Source organism: Amblyomma mixtum, chromosome 3 (assembly GCF_055824585.1).
Source record: "Amblyomma mixtum isolate Tamu chromosome 3, ASM5582458v1, whole genome shotgun sequence".
NCBI lineage: Eukaryota > Metazoa > Arthropoda > Arachnida > Ixodida > Ixodidae > Amblyomma > Amblyomma mixtum.
Genome location: NC_143014.1, coordinates 207795532 through 207818123, shown reverse-complemented (window position 1 = coordinate 207818123; position 22592 = coordinate 207795532). Strand labels below are relative to the sequence as shown.

Genomic DNA, 22592 nt, shown 5'->3' with positions numbered 1-22592 from the left:
GCTAGCGCTAGCTAGTTGGCATACTTTACCTAGAAGGTTCCTACTTCTGAAGCACTGGAACTTGTCGAATTCTCAAAAACTACTTCACCTTCCCTTTAAAGTAAGCAGTTGACTTCAGATTTGAGTCTTAGAATGTACAGTCAGGTTTCACCAGCTCGTTTCAGAGGGTCCCACTGCCTTCTGTCAGGAGCGTCTGCCCCCATTAGTTGTATGTGTGCAAAGAACTCGTTACTTATTTTTCTGTTATAGCAACCCATTTTCTGTTGTCTCCGTACTTGTATAAAAAGAACCTTTGGTTTATTTTATGATTTGTCCACAGGAGGCAACGGCTACATCAATGACTACCCAACTGGCCGGCTGCTTCGAGATGCTAAGCTCTATGAGATCGGTGCTGGAACTAGTGGAATTCGTCGACTCATTATTGGGCATACCATCAACCAGGAGTACAAGTGAGGTCTGATTCCCCTGTCTTGTTCACCTTGATGTCTCAAATACGTCTAGTATGTCACATTGAGGTAACTGAGAGTACTCTTGTAGTCTTTCACAATCGTTACTGATGCAATTGAACAGATAGTGGAAGTGTGTGTATATATATCTGAGATTTTTTTTTTTTTTTTCAAATGTTGAATTGCTTTTGTAATGCAGATTTTTAGAGCAATTTAAGCTTTTGATGGGCCACTTTTTTACAAGTCATTGCTTGCCTGTCGATGTTACTTGTTTGGCATGCAGTTTTAGAGAATTATTTGTGAACATACTGTAGTGTGCGCATGGTGCAAACAAGACTTCTCATTGCAGACAGAGTATGTAAGTAATGAACTTATGCAGTCTTGTGTTTGGCCAATAATTCCAGTGTTCATTTGACGTTGTGCTTTGCATATTGAGTTTTCAAGGCCATTATAACATGCACAAAGCAAACACTGCTTTTTGTTCGGGCACATTTTATGTGAATGCTGTCTCAGTCTATTTTCTTTGTTTGGGTATCAGCGGTTGAGATTATATTGTGTGGGCCATTGAAGTGTTGCACAGCATTAGTGTTGCCCTGTAGTAATGCCCTGGATTTTTTTTTTCTTTCGGAAGCTGTTCATTCAAAATTTAACAAAATTTACATTAAACATCACTGCATTTCAAACAAAAGTACTATGTAGCCCTTTTTGTACCAGGCTGTCCCTGGCACATGTAGTGTTGTTCTGACTGCATGAATCACCCTGGTCTTATCATTCCAAACCTTACCCTGGAGTTCATCCATCAATGGCTTAAACAAAAACTGATGCCATTTTCTTGGATTCATGGTGTCTTAACGGTGGTGCAATTGCTCGTGAGTATACAGAAAATGTCAGTGTTTTGCTGCATCATTTATTTCAGGGTAAGCGTGAACAGAAAACTTTGGGCATTATGTTATGATCCATGTTTATATTTGTTCATGTATTTGAGCATCCCAGTTATGCTTATTATTCAGAGGAATTTGGTGTCTTGTAAAGCTGTAGTCGATCATACTTGTAGCATCCTAGTATGTGGCTCATTAATCTACACATTGCATTTAACTCTTCAGACCTGATATGAGAATTTTTTCCTAGGTGCATTTTAGTACAGTGTTCACTTTTTCTGTGTGTGTGAGTCGACCTGCACTTGTAGTTAAAGTTCACAACTATGTAATGGTTTTCCACAATACATTCACTGGAGGTTTTATCTATAATGTGCTTGCTGGTAATTGTAAACTATGAGCTTTATAAATGTGACATTCTGATTTCCTTGTGGTGAAGAGAACTAGATGCTGTCAGGGAGAAATGTTTTGGAAACCACTTGAGCACCTGCCAAATTTTATTGCTGCATCACCTGGCAGCCTGGCATTCTGCTGTTTAGACTGCACATGGCACCCATTTCCTCAACATTCAACGTTTTGCGTTGGGCACTGGCATTCTCGGAGTATGACATAGAAAGCCACACTGTGGCAAACTACTGTGGCTTTCTACTAGCGAAGGAAAAAATATTTTTTTCCGAAAGCAAAAGCCGTTGTGAAAATCTTAGAAGAGCTGTTAATGTTTTGGTGTATGCAAGCCTCTTGATCATTGCTATATAGTAGTTTTATGCTTCGCCTCTTCCTAGAAACCTATAGAAGGGGAGAATGTTAAGCTCAGATGAATAGTCCTGGAAGCACGAAATAGATGCACCAGGTGATGATGCAGGAGTTCAAATCTGTTGATGCTTGCGTGGCCCGCAAACTTTTGCTGATAAGAGTACGGTCTTTTAGCTGTAGTATGCGAAAATTTTCCTTCCCCTTTCACCATTGTAGCTTTTTGGTGAATGGCATGCAGTGGTGGTGAGGCTGGGATTTAGCACTGACTTTGTCAAAGCATGTATATGCAGTAGGTCGAGGGTTGTGCAACGAGGCAAAAATTTGCATTCATAAGGATTGGTAAGCATGTTAGTTTTTTTTCTGCTGCTGCTAGACTGTTGCTGCTGAACAAATTCGCTCCACCCGTCATGCTTACTGGTTCTAGGGGCTAGGTTTTGGTACTGTTGTGTATGCCTATAACGGAAATTATGCTTAACATCAGTGTCATTTTCTGCGTGCAAATCCTAGTATGTATCATTTTTCTGGCGAAAGAGTAGTTCATGATATAGGTAGATATTTTTCTGAGGTAATGTTCTGCTTTAGAATTTGACTGATCTGTTTTACATGCAAAGAATATTGCTACTTTGGTGTACAGTTTTTGTTTATTCTTACTGCTCCAGGTGATCGCTGCCATGAAGTTAAGCTTGCCATTTTGTTATCAGTGTTGAAAAGTCAAGGACACCGTTTTACTGCTTACCATTTTACCACGTTAGCACTACCTGAGTTTGTCTCCAAATACCCTAGCAGTGGTATGCTATGGGGCTAATGGCTGTTTCACATGGTGCGATTGTTGCCGCAACGCAGTGCGATTTCTGCCGGTGTGCGACAGAAATGCGCTTCGTCGCAGGGCCACCTCGACAGAGTTTCAGCAAGTTCGTCGCACTGCCGCGGCGTCGGTGCGATCACAGCGATGGTCACAGTAGTCAGCCAATAGCAGCTCAGGCTACATGACAGGAAATGATGGAAGGGAAACCGTCGAAATTTGGCGTTGGCGCTATTTTGACTATCCTCTGGCTCTGGAAAGGCACGCCCGCCGCGAACTTCTGCTACCCTACCCAACGTTTATAGATACTTTTTGCTGCTACCATGTCACGCATGTTATTCAACGAAATTTTGATTGACGAGATAGAGAAGCGACCACTTCTTCTGAAGATTTCATTGTATGACTACCGAAAAACGAACCACAGCCACCTGTGGCAAGACGTGCTTGATGTTATGAAAAAAATTGACCCATCATGTATGTACTTTTGCTGTTCTCTCGCGTGCTTAGAAATCACCTTGCGTTTCATTGGCAGGTGCTGTCACTGTTTAATTGGGACGCGAGCGCCTTGCGTTTCGCCTGCACCAAAACGCGGCCGCCACGGCCAGTATCGAACCAGTGCCCCCGGGCGCAGGCGGATCGCCCTGAAAAGTGAACCACCGCTGCAGGGCAGCAACTGTTCTAGCGTTGCGCTAAAGCTTTCCAATATGCCAGCATGCATGTAAAACATTACTGCGCAAAGCCGTGCACTATTAAACGATGCCCTTGCGTTCGCATTACAGGCTGGTGTTTGTAGCTCTGCCATGCTAAGCATGTTTTAACTGCGGTAGTTTGTTTTCTAAACACAAACAAATAAAAATGCTTTCTCCTGAACTTTGTGTCTTGTTTCTACTACGCAGTATCAATTGAAGAACTTCAAGCGCGGTGGCGCCACCTAGAGGACTCATTCCGCAGAAAAATAAAGGAATTGAAAGATAGCACGCGGAGTGGGTCCAGCGGCAGGTCAGTGAAGGCCCGGTGGCCCTACATGCAACGCATGAGGTTCATGCAAGACATCCTGGAACCACGTCGGTAAGCACCCAGATACATGTATTGCCCAGTGAATAGCGCATTCCGTGACCAAGACGACAATCCCATTAAATGAAACCCAGTTTCATAGTTTCATTTGTGCAGCTAGAGTCACCTGCTGAGCTTGATCATATGCTTTCATTTACTTATTGCCTCTCTTACAACCTGCTTTATTTGCAGTAGTCATGGCAACATGCAAGTAGAGCTTCGTGAAAGCCTTGATGAGGTGCAAGTGCCGGGGAATGATTCCCAGTTTGAAGTCTACCCGGCAGAGGAAGCCCCGCAAGAGCTATCGTCACCTGCTGAACCAGACCCTTTGGAGGCTATATTCGCCACCCCCAGTGTGCCCCATGTGCAAACAAGCACACAAAACCAACCACAGAGCACTGCACCAAGGCCACGTAAGCGTGCAGCAGAACTGGAGGCAGTTGACGCGAGAATTGATGTGATTAGAACCGCCTTTGCGGCTCAGCAGTCAATGGACGATGTTACGCACTTTTTATTATCGCTGCACCCGGCAATGTCTAGGGTGCCGCAAGATATGCAAAGTGATCTCAGAATGGAATTACTGCACATCGTCTCAAACTATTCTAGAGGTGTGTACCCTGCGAACCTTCTTGTTACAGGTGTACAGATTATGGAGTAAGACCAGATAGCTTTAGAATAGGAGGACTCAACCGGCTGGAGGGATAGGGAAATAGCGGTGAGCCAGTGTGCATGTGCAGAACGATTACAGCCCTCAGGTAGTTGTTCTGCGCGTGCACACTGGCACATAGCTGTTCCCCTATCCACCTAACCATTTGTGTCCCCCTATTCTAAAACTCCCTGTTTGCTGCAATGAAAGGTGTACTGTGATTACTATGTGTTCATGTATTATTTACCATGTGTTGTTTCTTCTCCTTTTATTGCGTGTTGTGTTCGGTTTTATGGCACACAGGCGGCTAAGACCATCCTGCCTTGTATTACGTATTTTGGTTTGGTTTATGTGGGTTTAAAGTCCCAAAGCGACTCAGGCTATGAGGGACGCCGCAGTGAAGGGCTCTGGAGATATCGACCACCTGGGGTTGTTTAACGTGCACTGACATCGCACAGTACACGGGCCTCTAGAATTTCGCCTCCATGGAAATTCGACGTATTTTGGTTACTATAGTAAGATGCAACTTAATAACAGCAGCAGTTGGTAACATTAGCCCTGTAGTGCGCTAATCGTTCGCAACAGTAAACTAAATCATCATCGTAATGTGTTACTATATCAGACAAGCCACAGGCATCGAAATTTATTAGTTTATCATTTCATCTAGCGGTTGGCTTCTCTTTTGGGTAAAAAGAAAAGCTTTAACAACAAACTACTCCTTTCTCGTGGCAGAATTGTGTTTGTGTGCAATGCAATTACGTGAAAATGAATTTTTTTTTCGGACTCAAGGTGTGCCTCCTGTAATTGCTAGACTGTGTTGCATGTGTTTTTGGTACAATTGTTGCTGTCTGTTTTTGTGGTTCATTGCTGCAGTGTTTTTTATCACGTTTTTTCGTTCACACGGCAATTCACCTGTACTTTTTTTTTTGTTCCTCTTTCTTACTGTGATACCCTCCCTCCCACTGTAATGCCATTTAAGGTGGTGTGGGTACTGTGATAAATATATTAATTAAAAAATGAGCTAGTGTGCCATTATATGAAGCAGTAAGTTGTTTCTTTGTAACACGTATGTTTGCCCAGTACGCCTCTGCTTATCTGCCTACTCACCCACAAGCAATGTATGCTTACGTGCGGTAGAAAATATAATCGAGAAAAAAAGAAGAGCTACAAACAAATTTATTATATAAAAAATCAAGTACAAGGCTAATTATAGCTGTAGACCAGGACAATCTTGACATAAGTGTTTCCATGGTGAAACATTGATAAATACTGAAGGAATGTAATGCACAGGTAAATAAATTATATACAGCGAACTTATACAGTAAAAAATGAGGATTATTTCACTATACAGAAAATAACAGAGACCAAAGAAGGGTACAAAACATATGAACTGTTCCAATTGAATTATCCACTAATTACGCAGGCCAGCAGATGTTCGCTGCCATGGCACAGCACCACAAGAACTTGAAAAATATGTACAAAACAAATCCCTGCTTTCTGCAGCTGTCCGGCTGTAGTTGTGTCCAGATGGTGGCTGAAGATCAAGCATACCCGATCCACCATCTGAAGACAACTGACCATTGGCTGCATCTCGAGGTTCATCATCAGAAGTGGCAGACATGTACACGGCATCGTCACGAAGAAAGTTATGAAGCGCACAACATGCCATCACAACATAGTCGGCATTGCTTGGCAGAAGGTTGATGCTGCGTCGAAAGATGCGAAACCGTGACACCATAACCCCGAAAGTATTTTCCACGCACCTTCTGAAAAGCAAATGGTAGATGATAAATTCGCACGCTGCGTTAATGTGACTGTAAAATAGACACAGCAGAATCACCACAATCACCTTGCTCTGCTGAGCCTGTAGTTGAAGATTCTTTTTTCTTCACTTTGGCTCCTGCCAGAATAAGGCCGGAGAAAATCTGGCCGAAGCTGGAACGCTTCATCTCCCACAAACACATGGGGTGCAGCCGTCTGTGTGCCTGGCAGGTGTTCTGGTCCAGGGAGCCCAAGACTACTTCTTTCAAGGCACTTGCCAAACCGTGACATGTTTAAAGTACCCCCATCGCTTTTCCTACCATATGCACCAACATCAACCATCACATACTTTAAGTTGCTATCGGCAACCGCCAGCAACACAATGGAGTAGGTTCCCTGTAATGAGAATGTATTGCAAACACAGTCAAATCTCAACATGATGCACAGCTACCAAGAACAACATACTTTGTAGTTGTAGTAGAGGCTGCCTGAGTGCGGAGGGGCCTGGATTTGTACGTGTTTACCATCGACTGCTCCAACACAATTTGAAAAGTTGCATTTTTCCTTGAAACCTCTGGCAACTTCGTGCCATTTTTCAGTTGTTGCCACCTGAAATGGAAGCTATTTAAGTTATATACATTTTAAAATTAAAGCACCAGACTGCTTGTTGAGACTAATAGTCGAGATAAACGGTGAAATCTGCATTCCTTCATGCAGAACTCGGTCTTCAATTGCACAAAAAACTAGTTTAGCTCACTTGTGCATAGAAATGAAGATACAATATACAGGGTGTTTCACCTAAGACTTTCTGCAATTTTTAAAAATAAGCTATTTGAATTAGATGCGCGCTTTTTCTGGCATAGCATTGTCAGTGGTGTAGTACATCATAATGCAGCTAAGACGTGCTAACTAGCAGGCTTGTTAACCAATATTTAATAGTTAACTTTTAAACTATTACCGTTGGGCTCCTTAATTATTGAGAGGCATGTAGCCCACCGTAAGTGATGTCCATATCCGTTTTTAGAATTTCGAGAATGCGATTATCCTCGGCGCTGTGGCCCAACAAATTTTGGCTATTTCGACGAGTTACGTGCACTGGAGAGGTTGCTTTGCCTGCAAGCTTCTCAAACCGCATGTATTTTGGCGCGATTTAGGCGAAATTTGTTGAGCCACAGCGCCGAGGATAATCGCGTTCTCGAAATTCTAAAAACGGATATGGACATTACTTACGGTGGGCTGCATGCCTCTCAATAATTAAGGAGCCCAACGGCAATAGTTTAAAAGTTAACTATTAAATATTGGTTAACAAGCCTGCTAGTTAGCACGGCTTAGCTGCATTATGATGTACTACACCGCTGACAATGCTATGCCAGAAAAAGCGCGCATCTAATTCAAATAGCTTATTTTTTAAAAATTGCAGAAAGTCTTAGGTGAAACACCCTGTATACCTTAAGGTACAAGACTGCAATGTTGTCCACAGCAGTCTGCATGTAGAATGAACTGTAGTTGTTGATATCCCAACACGGAACTCCAGGGCCACATCCTGCATGTACATGCCTGAAGCCAGGTATCTGGGAAAAAAAATGGACAATTACGACGCTTTCACTGAAGCTTATTTGCTAGATGTTTTTAGTCATTGTGCAAATTAGGACCTGAAAAGAGTCTACATCTGGGAAGAGCATAAAATTAAAAGGACACTGGAAAATAGCAGCAAACAAAAAGAATGACATATTAAGGCAAAGTGATTTCAGCGTACTGATATGTTTGCGTACATACCTTAGCGTTATTGCCAGCCGTGCTCGCGACGGCAGTGGCTCGCGCACAACATAAGCTTTTGTCAGATGCTCCTCAAAGAAGGAGTGCAACTCCTCAAACTTTTCAGGTGTCATCCTGTAATATTTCTTGAAGTATTCGGGGTCGCCAGACATAAGCAAAGGCATCTGCACACAGAAATTCTAGTATGAGAACACAAGCAAGAGAGGAATATACACAAAATGAATTTTGACAGTATAAACTCACCACTGTGTAGAACACTGACTCTTCGTTGCGGTTCTGCCATATCGGCCGCGTCCACCACCGCCTAGGTACCGGAGCGCTCAAGAGAATCCTTTTCTTCTGCAGAAGGTAATACTCTTTCAATAGGAGGAGCTGCTGCGGGCTGAAATGCGGTAGTAGAGCGCCTGCTCGGCCGTCTGCCAGCACCGAAACTTTGCTTGTGGCTGGTGTACTGCTCATCAACAGCTTTTTCTATTCAAGGAGGTAGTACTCCTCGAGAAGCAAACTACTTTGCGCAACTGACAGGTCCATAGCGAAAGAAACGGAGGCTAGAACGGTCCCTCTAGGGTGCCACGGTTGAATGCTCTGCGTCAAAGATTGCGCGCCGGAGGTTGATCCGTGCGTACCGTGTGCAACACTTTGTTGACTTCGCGGCGAGATGCGCATAGTTGCGTATCTGGTAGCAAAGGCAAAAAAAGAAATCTCGAAAACGTTTTATTGAACATTATAATACATCACGGCGCAATATAATTGCCCATGATTACGACACCAACGCCTTCTACGATGTTTTACATTTATTGCAGCCAAAGAATTTTTGGCCACTGAAAGGCGGCACCGACGGTAGGGTGCCGACGGCACGGACTGTAATCGTTGGCATGTGAAACGGCGGCTGCGATTACCGTCGCAATGACACTGTGACCGGGCGGTATTTTTTCGTTCGCGTCGCACCATGTGAAACAGCCTTTAAATGTCCTTTAATGCACCTTCATTTTGAACCCCATAGTTCAACTATTTGTTGATTGAGCCCCGCCGCGGTGGCTCAGTGGTTACGGCACTCGGCTGCTGGCCCGAAAGACGCGGGTTCGATCCCGGCCGCGGCGGCCGAATTTCGATGGAGGCGAAATTCTAGAGGCCCGTGTACTGTGCGATGTCAGTGCACTTTAAAGAACCCTCAAGTGGTCGAAATTTCCGGAGCCCTTCACTACGGCGTCCCTCATAGCCTAAGTTGCTTCGGGACGTTAAACCCCAATAAACAATAAACAAACAAACACTTGTGACTTCATTTGTTTAAAAGGTTGTATTAAGTTGCTGCTGCATGTGGCAATAGTGACCTGTTTGAGTTTGGCTGTATTTTATGTTGATGCATTTATTTGTTTTGAAATATATGGTTTGGTAACTGTTCAATGTGTTGTCGGCATTTATGTCAATATGTTATCAGAAGTTGAAGAAAGCCCGTCTTTTCTGTTAAAAAACGAAGTGTAAGAAGTTTGCAAGTTTGCCTGTTATATATGAAGACTCTGTTTCTACCTCTAAGGCGAAGCAGGGAGAACTGAACGTGAACACTGGAGTGATGACCTTAAGTGTGCTTGAGCCTTCCTGACAAATATCAGCACTCTTGGCCATTGAGTTGACTGGCAACATTTGTGTGAAGGTGTTGGACTGTCTGTTGTGTGCCACACGTCATGCCGCACAAGTTAAACAATATGTCTTATTTGTAGTTTTTAGTGAAAGTGAATAAAGCACCAGCAGAACCTTTTCAAATTCGTATTGAGGCTTATAGTTGTGAATACTGCCTGTATCATGCATATGTGTTCGAGTGGCACGACAGATTGAGGGACGAGCTTGAAAGTGGGAACACAGTCACTGCCCTAGACTATCTCTCATTTCAAAAGCTAAAGAAAATGTGGAATGGAACACATTTTTTGAAGCATTTTTTTGCTAACAAGTGCATTTCCTATACTGGAACAACTGTGATACCGTATAAACGCGACTAAGGGGCACTTTTTTTTCCAGATTCAAGGGCCAATTTTCAGGGTGCGGCCCATACACGCGATTTGCGAAAAAAAATTTTTTTTTAAGTAAAAATACACCAATCAGGGAATGAACGGCATTTATTCTGCGTCCAATCGTCACTCGATGAGTATTTCGACTCTGAACTGGTGCTGTGCTCTGGTGCATGCTCATCCCAAAAGAAGCTGCGCAGCACGTCCGCTGTCAACGCGTAGCTGTTTTTCCGCACCTCCATCACATAAGAGAGCAGCTCTTCTTCCATTTCGGGAAACTCGCACGGCCTGCCTCGGAAAGCGGGCTTTTTGCAGCTTGCGTTTCTCAATGCATCCTTCTGGTTGCACCATCATCGGACGCACTCCTCGGCTGCGTCGAATTTCCTGCCCGCCGCACGCTTGCGTGTTCGAGAGCTAACTCCCATCCCATCGTGCTAAAACTGCAAAGCTCGGCGGCAGCAGGCAAAAGCCACAACCACCACAACTATGGCAAGCATGCTAACAAGCCACAAAAACAACAAAAGGCTGGAGCTGGCGATGCTGATATCGATGTGGATGGCGGGAGGTCGCGGCGAAGAAAAAGTTTACGGTGATGATGACCGCGGCCTTGGGCGCCATCCATGGACGGCACTCGGAAGCTCCTGTGCATGTGCAGCGCCTCCTTTATACTTTCTGGCATGTGTGTGGCCTCCATGATCAAGCGCTCCGCGATCAAGCACACTTTTGCTCGCAGCCGGAGCTGATCGCGTAGGCCACGGCGCGTGCATTTAGAAGGCTATTCCCACCTGGGTCGTGGAAAGTTTGGGTGCGGCCCTTACACGGATTTATTTTTTTTAAGCATTTCCGTCGGGAAAATGGGGTGTGGCCCATACACGCGTTTATATGGTAATTACTAGATTTTGTTCTCTTTTCTCTAAACGGAAATGTTCTTCAAAGAAACACATTTTGAATTGCGTCATGTAGTAAAGAAAATGGCAATTGCATGTCCTGTATTTACTCTAATCTAGGCTGGCCTTGATTGTGAGCAGACACCGTAAGTTAAAGGCCAGAGAGCTAAAAAAAAACCTTTCGTGAATGTAAGCTGGCTGAAAAAAAAATTTGAGAACGAGAAGGCCCTTCTCATTGAAGTGCATGCAAAAAGCTGGTCGCGCTGCCCCCTCCAATGAAAAACATTCTTTGCATTCTCACCAAAGTCTCACCCAGTTTGGACAAAGGTAGCACTGTTTGCTTGGTGCCATTACGTTGGTGCTTGGCTGGCAGAAAACTTGGACAATCGCTGGAAGTTCACATGTTCCTTAAGCTAGACATCCTTTGGATGGTAAACTTGGTCAGAATGGCAACCAGTCTCCTGTACCTCCGTTGTCTTCGGCTACAGACAGTAATGGCTACAGTTCTGCCTTCTGGTGGATGCTTGTGGTGGTGCTGCTTGCATGCAACATTTTAAGTTTGAAGGAGTTTTTGTTGTGTTTTGTGGTTTATTTATAAATCCTCGAACCTAAGCCTACCGAAGAATATCGTACCTCATATTTTTTGAAACTGTCGGCCTAGACTCAAATAAATGCAGTAAACAGCTGAGAGAAATATATTTCCTCCACACCTTTCATAATAGAAAATGATAGACAAGACTGCATCACTGCATGAATGTGAATGGCTGGTATAATCAAAATGATAAGCACTCGAACACTGGAATTGTGATGCATGTAGATAATGAGTTACAGGGTTAGTTTTGTTATATAACAGTCAGACCAGATATAAATCAAGAAGTATTACATTGGTGAGCAAGGATAATGGAAAAACCTGATTGCGAAGGTACTGTGTACCTTTTACGGCAGCACAACAGCGAGATGTTCCGGGTTTATAGGAGATTTATTTCAATAAGTTACTGTACAGTGACAAATCAACCTCCATACAGCTGAACATTCCATTGCTGTGTGTACTTAAAGTACTACTGGACAGTTTCATGGCTAATAAATAGTTTTCTTTGTTTTCTTTCAGTAGAAGCAGCATGTCAAACCTGAGCAGCATTGCTATCACACTTCCTTTTTTCTCTCAACAATGCGTTATGTATACATGCTTTGCTATGCACTGAACGATTTGTTTGTCTGGAATTTTTTACTGCTGAACAGATTGTGTCAATGAAATGTAGGTTACAGCAACTCCATTCTGAGAAAGTCTTTATGTGGATTTGATCTGGCAACAGAGAAGTTGAATAGCATGTTTGCAGGGAAAAAAAAATGACAAGTGCCATAAAAGACATAAATACATTTTAAAAAATTACATCTCTACTGATGTGCCTTACTGCAGCTACATATTGCAATGCAGTGCATAAGGCTCACCAGAAGGGATAACATTTCACTCAAAAAAAAGAATGAACAAAGTGAAAAAGGCATCTCCTTGTAATCTACCCAGCTATCAGACACCCAGAGCAAGACAAAAGCACTGAACTCTTCATATGGCACTCCTTCCAAAGCAGGAAAACGCTAATACATCCACAGTCACCAATAAGCACAACTGTTTGGGAGCGAGGTACAAGTGATTGTAGCAATAGAGCAAATAGGTGGTCATTCAACTTTCAAGCTTCACGCCTTCGTGTATTACATAAACCATATCCTTGGGCTCTGCTGTTATGATTGTACATATTGCGGGTCACACGCTGTGGGCCACAAGATGTGCTATGTCTTCCAAAAGCACATGAGTGAAATTTTTTGCTAGCACAGAGCATCACACTGCCTGGATTAGGCGTTTCACAAATTTTTTTCTTGCCAGACAGGGTTCATGGATATACGTAATAAGAAAAGTTGCATTCTGGTGTGAGTCACTAGTTCTGGCCATTGCCATACCTTTTGTCTGCAATTTTTTTTGAATTCTCGTGTTCACAAATCATTATGAGTTCAGCAAAATGTTGAGGTAGTTGTCATGGCATTAGGGCTGGCAGAATTTGAAAACAGCCAGCTTAACAGCTTTACACGTATTAAGAAAGAACATTTCAATAGAAGCTTGTTGAGAATTAGTGGAACATAACAGGTTGGTGTGTTCTCTACATCTAATATGAACTGTTGGCACTGTAGTAGGATGCAACTCTAGAATGCAGCAAATGCCCATTAACGGAGGCCCTCCAGCCAAAGGCATTGACTGGTTTTCATGACATGGCGGTTAATCACATTTCATGGAGGTACATGCCAGACGCCTGCGATTTCACGTTACCGAAATAACCACGACATCTGAGAACTGGTCAATGCCACCGGTTGGAAGGCCTCATTTGAGGGGAATTCACCACTGCATTCTTGAGTTGTATCAAACTATGAAGCCGTTCATGTATTCAGAGGTGATGGGCAGGAGCGTAAGGTGTGCAGTGCTTCTTAGACTGTACATATATTTCATTACAATGGTTTCTGCAACGAATAGTTCAAGGTTACGCATCTGTGGCTATGAGAGCAAGTATACACATTGAATAACTCTTAAGCAGTAGCCAATGGAGGTGAAAATATTTCTTGAAATGCAATATATTTTGCTTAAAAACAGTACACAAAGAAAAGGCAAGATATCCACTGGAAACAGTTTTGTGCCAGTGCATGAAAAATGTGTTTACAGTGTAAGATGCTACAACTACTCCCACAGGCAATCACATGCATACTGAAGGTCTAAAAAATTAAACTGTGAGAGTAGGAATCCTTAACACACAGCTGCAAGCTACCTGTATACTCAGTGGTTGGGCACAAGGCTCAGTCATAGAGAAAAAGTTTTCGGGATGTGGATTGCAAGAAAAATATTTGTTTTTGCACTGCCTCGCTAGGCAGTCAGCTGAAACTTGTTGAATAGGTTCGAGCGTCCATTTCCTCTTATGATTCTAGTATTGATTAAACTGCTTTGGTTAACAGCACAGTACAGAAAGAAATTTTTCCCAAGAACTCACATCTCACAAACTTCTATCCATCACTGTGCAAGTACACTGCACTACAGCCAGATACCCTCCATTGCACACAGCAAAGAAAAAGAAAGTACAGATTATATGAGAGGAAGAAACTTGCACTGTAGTACAAACTTACCTGTAGGCTGCTGCTGTACTCTCAGGTGCTATATACGTCATGCGTCAGTCATATCCACACTGCATGGCCAAGGAAATAAAATATGAGAGAGCAACCTGTACTGCACTTTGTCAACATAACATTAGACGTCATGATGCAGCAAAACATGGCCTTTCTCGAAACAACTAAGCTCACAAGGTTCCCTGATGAAGCCCACAGCCGGAACTAACAGCATATTTGATGATCTACAGCTCCACAGGAGTAAAGGAATATAGGTCTGCTCACAATCCAGGGACATGTATCTCTAAAGGTGCCACATATGAGCCTGCTACCTTGCTCAGCACTGAGCCTTGTAGGCATGAACATGTTTCACAAAGCTGCACCAATGCACTGCATGGTCTCATTGCAGTCAGTATGCAGCAATAGGAAAACAGGTCAATAATGTGTGACTAAAGTTCACAAATTCAACAGAACACTTCAGCTTTCCAAACAATGCTACTGCACAGGGCAAATTACTGTGCAGTAGATGGTTGGGAACATCCATTTGGCAGGCCTAACATTGAAACAAATAGATAAGCTGTGAAGGTAGACAAATTTTACATTAATTACAACCTACCTGTGCTTTCCATGACATGGCATAATTCAGGCATCAACACACTCTGCAGCCGGGCTACATCCACATTGAAAAGGCCGCAACAAAATAAAAAATCAGTCGCAAATCGCTCCAAACACAGACAGTCCTGACATTATCCTTTTCGTGCGTTCTGTTTTATCGCAATTATGAACCTACGTACAACTAACTGCCTTAAATTCACGCCATACATGTACACCTCGTCTCAACTTTTTCATAGTGTAAAGCAAGAGACAGGCGCGCTGCACTGGCTTATGGAGCTTCGTGATAGGTTCGCGAACGCGGGCAAGAGCGTTTGCGGCACCTACCGCATCATACTTATAACTTCCACTCCAGTGCAAACAAGTTGTGGAAGAGTATCATATGCTACAGCGCTTTGCTCATCCCACAGTAACACCCTCAAAGTAATCTTCAAACACAGAAACTTACATGAAAGTTATAACACCAGGTCGCTCCTTTGATCCGAAGCAACAAAGCGTCGGCATCTCAGCAAGGAGTCAGGCGCAACACGACACCGGAGCTTTTTCACGAAAGCTTCAGGTGCAGAAGAAGGCCTTGTCGAGCGCATAGTTGATACATCCCATTTATAGCACAGCGCAGCAACCATAGAACAAACGAACCGCATACTGTAGCAAAAATAAAGGTCGAAAGAAGCACGACGCGACGAAAAACAACGCAAACATCGCGCCGGAGCTGGTGGCTCACGGATTGGATTGGATCGATCTTTAGGCCTGTCGCTCTGCCGCGGCCCCTGGTAGGAGTTTTGTTTTCATGGAAGGCAGCATGCCTCGGTTTTTCTCTGTAGTTACTAGTTTGCTCGGCGGATTGCTGGAGGAGAAACGGGCACTGGTGCCAGGAAGTCACGCAATTTATTCAGTTCCCTGCATATCAGCACCATATTCGAGCACCATATACAGTTGCAAAACCACAATATCAGGGCAAATTATCTGGTGATCGAGTTATAAAGTGTAAGCACAACAGCACAAAAAGTCTTCTCCGCCTTCTTCGTGCTTTATCGACCACAGGTTGCTTGCGGCTCATGACGTCGCAGAGGGCGACTGGCGAAGTGTGATGGAAACTGGCGAGAGACGACGACGAAGTTGAGAATGCTTTCCCGAGTGGGGTTTCGGGGCGCCTGGCGGCATTTTGTTGTGCTGCGCGCTCCACCCGATGACGACGAAGTTAGCCCGAGGCACGGGCTACGTGCGCGGTGTGGTCACCAGCACGAGGGCGAGCCGAGGCTGCGCGTATGCACACTACGCCGACTAATACGCGAAGCCGCGGATCTAATCTGACTCAGCAAGCCTAAGAAATAGAGCCAGTGTGTAGCGAATACAAAACGAAACACGACATCAATGGGAGCCGAACAGTCGAAGCATGTCGCGTGGAGTGATAATAAAAGCCGACACCATTCTGCATTGAGCTTCTATTTATTTTTCTTTTGATCGCGAACAGTTTGTATTTGTTACGTTGAAGCTATCCAGCCTGCAACGCCGAAGCGGGACTCCCCTTGACCTCCTGGTTCTGCGCCTTGCTGTCTTGTGGAGTGTCGTTGGAAGGTGCCCTGGTGTTACTAGTGGACAGGTGTTGTAGTCGGTGCGGGGGCGGCCGTGGGTAGAGTGCGGTCGTTGGACATCGTGGCGGGCAGCCCGCTGCCGTCGTACATACCGCCGCAGGGTCCGTTGGCTGTGTCGGATGCCCGGATGGCCGCCGTCACTGTGGCGAAGGCACCGCAGCACGGAGGAGGCACCGCACAGGCCAGCCTGCTAGAGTGCCGCCTGGACATCCTGGCGCCGGGACGGTGGAAGAAGCGTCGATGGATTTAACCAGGCGGCTCTAGCTGGTCCGTTGCCAAGTGAAGAAAAACGAGGCCAACGCAAGGTTCGCCTCGGAGGACGCCACCATGGGAAACACGTCCTTCCTCTTCGGAGGCAAGGCTTCTTCTTCGGCGGAGCTAGTACGTGGCGGCGCGTGTGAAGGGGCTCAAGAGCGAGCGCACAGGCGCCCCCTGCAGTCGAGAAAGGAGTGAGATGGCCTGCATCGACGCAAAATATGCCGATGAATGACGAGGCGATCACTCGCTGTTAACGACCTGAAGCCCGTGCAGGTCTGAAGTGTAAATCATTTGTCGGTGTGCGCGTGGCGTTGATGTGTTGAAAGTGGAAAAATAACTGTCAGGGAAACAGCAGGGTTGGTAACAGCGATGGGAGAGAAGACGAACAACTGAATGTCCATAGAGACGATAAGAGCAGAGAAGGAACACATATCCACATATACCAGAAACAGACACTTTATGTATAGCGGACGGGGCTCCTTTCTCTGCGCTCCTACACAACACACTCGTGTTCCTGCGTGGCTTTTAGCGTCGACAGTACGGTGACAGTTGTGCTCTGAACGGGCCCCAGCGCCGGATCATGGTGACACCGCAGTTGCCTCGCGGACAGAACCGCGGCAAGCAGCCGACCCACGGTCGGTGGCTTTAAGGGATGACCCGTTTTCCGAGGAGCAGTCAGGACTGCAGATAGGGGTACAGGCATACGTGGGAGTAGGACGAGCCGATTGCTACGAGACTGCCGTTCTCGCATATCCAAGTGCACAACCGGCAAATAACGTACAGTGATTAGGTGCCCACCGTGGTTACCAGTTACCGCGGAAAGCAGTTGGGTCTCGAGGGAGCAGCCCTTCGCCAATTCGTGTGCACACGAGCGGATAGCGCGACGCAAACGTCGTCGCGAGGAAGATGGGCGCCGTGGTCAGGAGGACGAGCTTGACAAAGCGCGCTCGTCGTGCAGGGTGCCGGAGATGCAGAGTGAAATTGAGGCTCTCCGAGACCGAGCAAAAGCTAGCAGGAGGGAGGCTGTGATGCCGCTTCAAACGGAAGCAAAGGCGAAGGTACATGTGAGACAGCACAGACGGCGCTTGAGGCCGGCGAACAGGATTACCGGCAAGGCGACTGCAGGGCGGAAGCACAAGTGGCATCGGCAGCAGATCCGGTGCGTTTACCGAACACTCCCAAGCACAGGGAGCTCACGTTCCAAGGGAAGGAGATTAGCATCGCCAAGGGACGACCGACGCGGTCAGCTCGGCTTTGCAATCGGGTAGAGGTGAATCCGGAAACACCTGACGCGAATACGCTGGAAGAGCAGTCCAGCCGAGTGCCGGCCCCGTTGTCAGACGTTACAATGGCGGCGACAGCACGGCGACACTTGTGCCCCGAAGGGGAACCAGCGGATCATGGTGATGCCGCAGTTCCTGCGCGGACAGAACCGCGACAAGCAGCCGATACAGGGTCGGAACGGTTCGAGAACCGACGCCCCGCTACCATTTAGAGCCGCAAAAGCAGTAAAAAAGTAGTGAGTTTTTTGTTTGCACATGCGATGGCGATGCATGTGCGAACAAAGTCATCTGTGGGGAGACAGTGCACACGCGTCAAGAGAGTGAGTTGAAGACGATGCAACTGACTGCGGATAGAGGGGAAGAAAGAACCGAAGGCTGCGCACGCTCAAAGCGCGTCAGGTTACTCAGCTGTGTGAAGTGGCTTAGCGTGATGAATAAGTCAGTACGGAAAGAGAGAGAGCATAGATGGATCGCGAACCAAGAACTGCAAAACCAAGCAAACAGGGTACCTGTGGTAGCACAGTGTTAGCACAGATCTGATATTTTCGTTTGGCCTGTCGACAAGCACTGTGCAAATTAACCGCCCCCTAATTTATGACCACCAAATGATTTATGATCCTGGCATATTATGACTTCATGGATGCTTGATTCCATGGTTAAGCTGGCTAAACGGAGTCTTCAGCGGCATCAGTGATTTCATTTGCCAAGACAGAGGCAACGGAGGCGAGAGGGGTAACGCTGGACTCCGGGGAGCTTAGAGACGGCTTAAGTGAACAGGGAGCAATGGGGGGCATGAAAAGGACGCTTTGCATTGCCTGTCAGGCAGAAAGTGCTCCTTATCAGCTCTCCTTAGTGCTTTTCCCTGGAGCCTTCCTCATATTACCAGTACTGCTCTAACTCCCTAACATACAAGAGCACACCCGAACGCACGCAGATGTCCATATGTCACTGCGTGACGCCTAAGAATACACCGTCTAGTCATTGTACTACATGGCGGACGAGCGGCCTCGAGTTGGCTGAAAAAGCCTATCTTGACATGACCCTTTTTGTACCTTTTATACGTTATTGTAAATGGCGAGCACGAACTAAAGCTTCTCGCAGCTGATTGATTGGTTTGGTTTATTGGGGTTTAATGTCCCAAAGCGACTGAGGCTATGAGAGACGCCGTAGTGAATGTCTCCGGAAATTTCGACCACCTGGGGTTCTTTAACGTGAACTGACATCGCACAGCACACGGGCCTCTAGAATTTCGCCTTCAAGAAATTCAGCCGCCGCGGCCGGGATCGAACCCGCGTCTTTCGGGTCAGCAGCCGAGCGCCGTAACCACTGAGCCACCGCGGCGGGGCCCAGCTGATTGAGTGAGAGGGATTAGTTCTCGCAGCTGATTGAGTGAGCGGGACACGCCGTTTGTTTCGACCTCAGTACATTCTTTAGCAGTCGGGACGAATTAAGAGAAGTGTCTTTGGCCCGATATGTGTTTATGAAGGTGACGGTCACGTTTCCCACCACTGGGCCGCGTACTTACGGCTGAAGGCTGCCCTGGCCGAGCTTGACGCCTGCCTGCGCGACCAGAATGTCGGCGACGTTTTGGATCGGGTAGAGGTGGATAAGCGGCTGTACACGTTGTGCACAATCTTTGGCCCATGTGCGCCCGGTGTGCTGCGACTGTCGCTACGTCCGCTGACAGCCACCGACGTCGGCAGGCCGAAGCACTGCGAGTTGCTGCCGGACGCCACGACTGCGGTGCACATCAATACCGTCACGACATCCTCCTGGTCGCCGTAGTGCATCGCGAATCGTACCGAGCACGAGTGCAGGAGACGCGGTCAAAGCAGACGAAATTATCGAAAGCGCGCAAGCAATGTTATTCCCGAGAGTTTTCGTTTCAAGCGAGAAGGCGACCCGCAGGTCGCACTTGCGCTATGAGAGGCTATGAGAGACGCCGTAGTGAATGTCTCCGGAAATTTCGACCACCTGGGGTTCTTTAACGTGAACTGCGCATCGCATGCAACAACTGACAACTACGATCAACAAGTGTCTCGCTTTATTTCACAGAGCTGAGAGTACTTCGCATACTTCGAGCATATAATTATTCAGTGGACTTACCTCTAGTTACATGTCATACAGTACGACGTTATTACTCACTCGAGAAACGCATTTTACAGTCAGTTGGGCCTCCTTGTCGTCGATCGTCTGCTCCACACAGTAGACGCAACTAATCAGTTTCCCCCTTTTAATTAAGTTTGCATTGCGGAACTGCGCATCAGTCTGAACGATCTTATTGTGGCTCATCCAGGCGATACATCGCGACAGCGCGGGCGCGTGCACGTGCAAGAAAGCGCGCGTGCAAAGAAGCGTGGTGAAAGCAGCGCGAGCAGCGAGCAGCGCCCCAGTTTTTACTTTTCTCCCATAGATGGCGCTGCACATCAGGCGCAGCAGCGCCACCCGGCGATGCTTTGGGAGCCTATTGGAGCTCAGTGAAGAGAGTGCGTACACGCGCGGCGACGTTTCCAAGCCACGCTTCCTGGGGAAAGGAAGAGAGAGAAAACGGTCGCTCGTGGGTCTAGGGAAACGAGCATGAAACGAGAGCTCAGAAAAAAAAAAAAAAGCGAAGCCCAGAGCGCCGATCTTTCTCCCTGCACTTTCTTTTCCCTCTGTCGTTCCTTCACAGCCGCGTTGACTGCCGCTCGCATAGGCTTCGCACGGACCGCTCCATTTACGCCTCGCGTGTTTTTCTTGTGTGTGCCTGTGTTTCAACGTGCAACGTGAAGCAGGCCACAGTAGCCAACTGTTTTGGCAAGGCAAGCCTTGAAGTGGCCGGAGATCAATGTCCGGAAGATTTAGATGACGGTGAGTGCTTGGACGACGTGTTTCGCGACTTGTCCAATATGCCCGGCACCGTTCCGTCCGAAGTGACTGTTGAGGTCTTTATTAACGCTGACAGCGAAGTTCTAGCGATATCCGACCTCGCTGGTGAGGACATTGTGGCCGGAATAGCTGGTGTTCAAGGCGCCGATTCCCGAGATGACAAGGGCAACTGTATTGTCGAAGAAACGCGTCCATGCACAGCCACTGAACTGGCGTCAGCGTTCAGCCTGATTCGGGGCTGTTGCGGCAAAATGGAAGGCACTGGGCTCTCGCACCTGGACAGTCTTGAGAAAATCGAGACCAGTGTTTTGAACTTCGTTTCCCAGAAAAAGTAACCCAAAATAAGTGACTTTTTTCCAGCGAAATAAAGCGCTTTCACATTGCGTGCCCATACTATGTGATTCGCGGCTCTTCCAAATGGTAAGCCACAATTTGTTATGTTCGGGAGTGCAGTTTTAGCCTATATCTCTATATCGAATTTTCGCTATATCGAACTATTTTCCGATCCCCTTAGAATTCGATATATCCGGGTTCGACTTATCACATTTACAAAGCTCACAGATTACAATTACCAGCATATTATGGATGAACTCTAGACTGAATGTATTGTGGAAAACCATTACATAATTGAGAACTTTAAATACAAGTGCAGGCGAACTCACACACACAGAAAATGTGATTGTATTTAGGCGAACTCACACACACAGAAAATGTGAACACTGTACTAAAATGCACCAAGGAAAAAATGCTCATATCACGTCTGAAGAGTTAAATGCAATGTGTAGATTAAAGAACCACATACTAGATGCTAGAAGTATGATCAACTACAGCTTTACAAGACACCAAACTCCTCTGAAAACTTAACGAGCAAGCATAACTGGGATGCTGAAATACATGAACAAATATAAACATGGATCACAAAAAAATGCCCAATGTTTTCTGTTCATGCTTATTCTTAAATAAATGTGGCAGCAAAACACTGACATTTTCTGTATACTCACGAGCAATTGCACCACTGTTAGACACCCTGAATCCAAGAAAATGGCATCAGTTTTTGTTTAAGCCATTGACGGATGCACTCCAGGGTAAGGTTTGCAATGATGTGACCGGGGTGATTCACGCAGTCAGAACAAGACTACATGTGCCAGGGACAAAAAGGGCTGCATAGTACTTTCGTTTGAAGTGCAGTGATCTTTAATGTAAATTCTGTTAAATTTTGAACGAACAGCTTCCAAAAGAAAAACAAATCCAGGACATTACTACAGGGCAACACAGATGCTATGCAACACTTCACTGGCCCACACAATATAATCTCAACTGCTGATACCGAAACAAAGAAAATAAACTGAGACAGCATTCACAGAAAATGTGCCCAAACAAAAAGCAGTGTTTGCTTTTTGCATGTAATCATGGCCTTGGAAACTCAATATGCAAAGCACAATGTCAAATGAACACTGGAATTATTGGCCAAACACAAGACTGCACAAGTTCATTACTTACATACTCTGTCTGCAATGAGAAGTCTTGTTTGCACCATGTGCACACTAGTGTTCACAAATAAATTTCTAAAACTGCATGCCAAACAGGTCACATCGACAGGCAAGCAATGAATTGTAAAAAAGTGGCCCATATCACAAGCTTAAATTGCTTTAAAAATCTGCATTAGAGAAGCAATTCAACATGTGAAAAAAAAAATCTCAGATACCTATATACACATACTTCCACTATCTGTTCAATTGCATCAGTAACGACTGTGGAAGACTACAAGAGTGCTCTCAGTTACCTCAACAGTTGTTTGCCATTTAGGTTTGCCATTGCCAGTTGTTTGCCATTGCC

The 22592-nt window shown here is 45.8% G+C and overlaps 2 protein-coding genes and 1 pseudogene across 5 annotated transcripts in view; 1 reads left to right on the top strand and 2 right to left on the bottom strand.

The window, feature by feature from the left end:
- LOC149353465 (uncharacterized) overlaps positions 1-5612 on the top strand; it is a 196194-nt gene extending 190582 nt beyond the window's left edge. For 2 of the 4 annotated variants that reach the window (XM_089582572.1, XM_089582573.1), the window contains 3 exons: positions 320-449; positions 3773-3944; positions 4125-4225. In XM_089582572.1, the coding sequence (XP_089438698.1) occupies positions 320-449; positions 3773-3782 (140 nt within the window). In that variant the 3' untranslated portion in view covers positions 3783-3944; positions 4125-4225. Of the gene's footprint in view, positions 1-319; positions 3945-4121 lie in introns of all 4 variants that reach the window. The other 2 variants (XM_089582567.1, XM_089582575.1) reach the window with 2 other exon arrangements.
- The window catches only part of LOC149353463 (uncharacterized), a 184211-nt pseudogene extending 164533 nt beyond the window's left edge, over positions 1-19678 (bottom strand).
- Positions 7752-9014, bottom strand: LOC149353464 (uncharacterized). Its single transcript, XM_089582588.1, has 3 exons — positions 8356-9014; positions 8113-8276; positions 7752-7907 (listed from the first exon to the last, which is right to left on the bottom strand). The coding sequence occupies exons 1-3, from the start codon at positions 8569-8571 to the stop codon at positions 7763-7765; spliced, it is 525 nt and encodes a 174-aa protein (XP_089438714.1). The 5' UTR covers positions 8572-9014; the 3' UTR covers positions 7752-7762.
- Positions 19679-22592: the final 2914 nt, after the last annotated feature.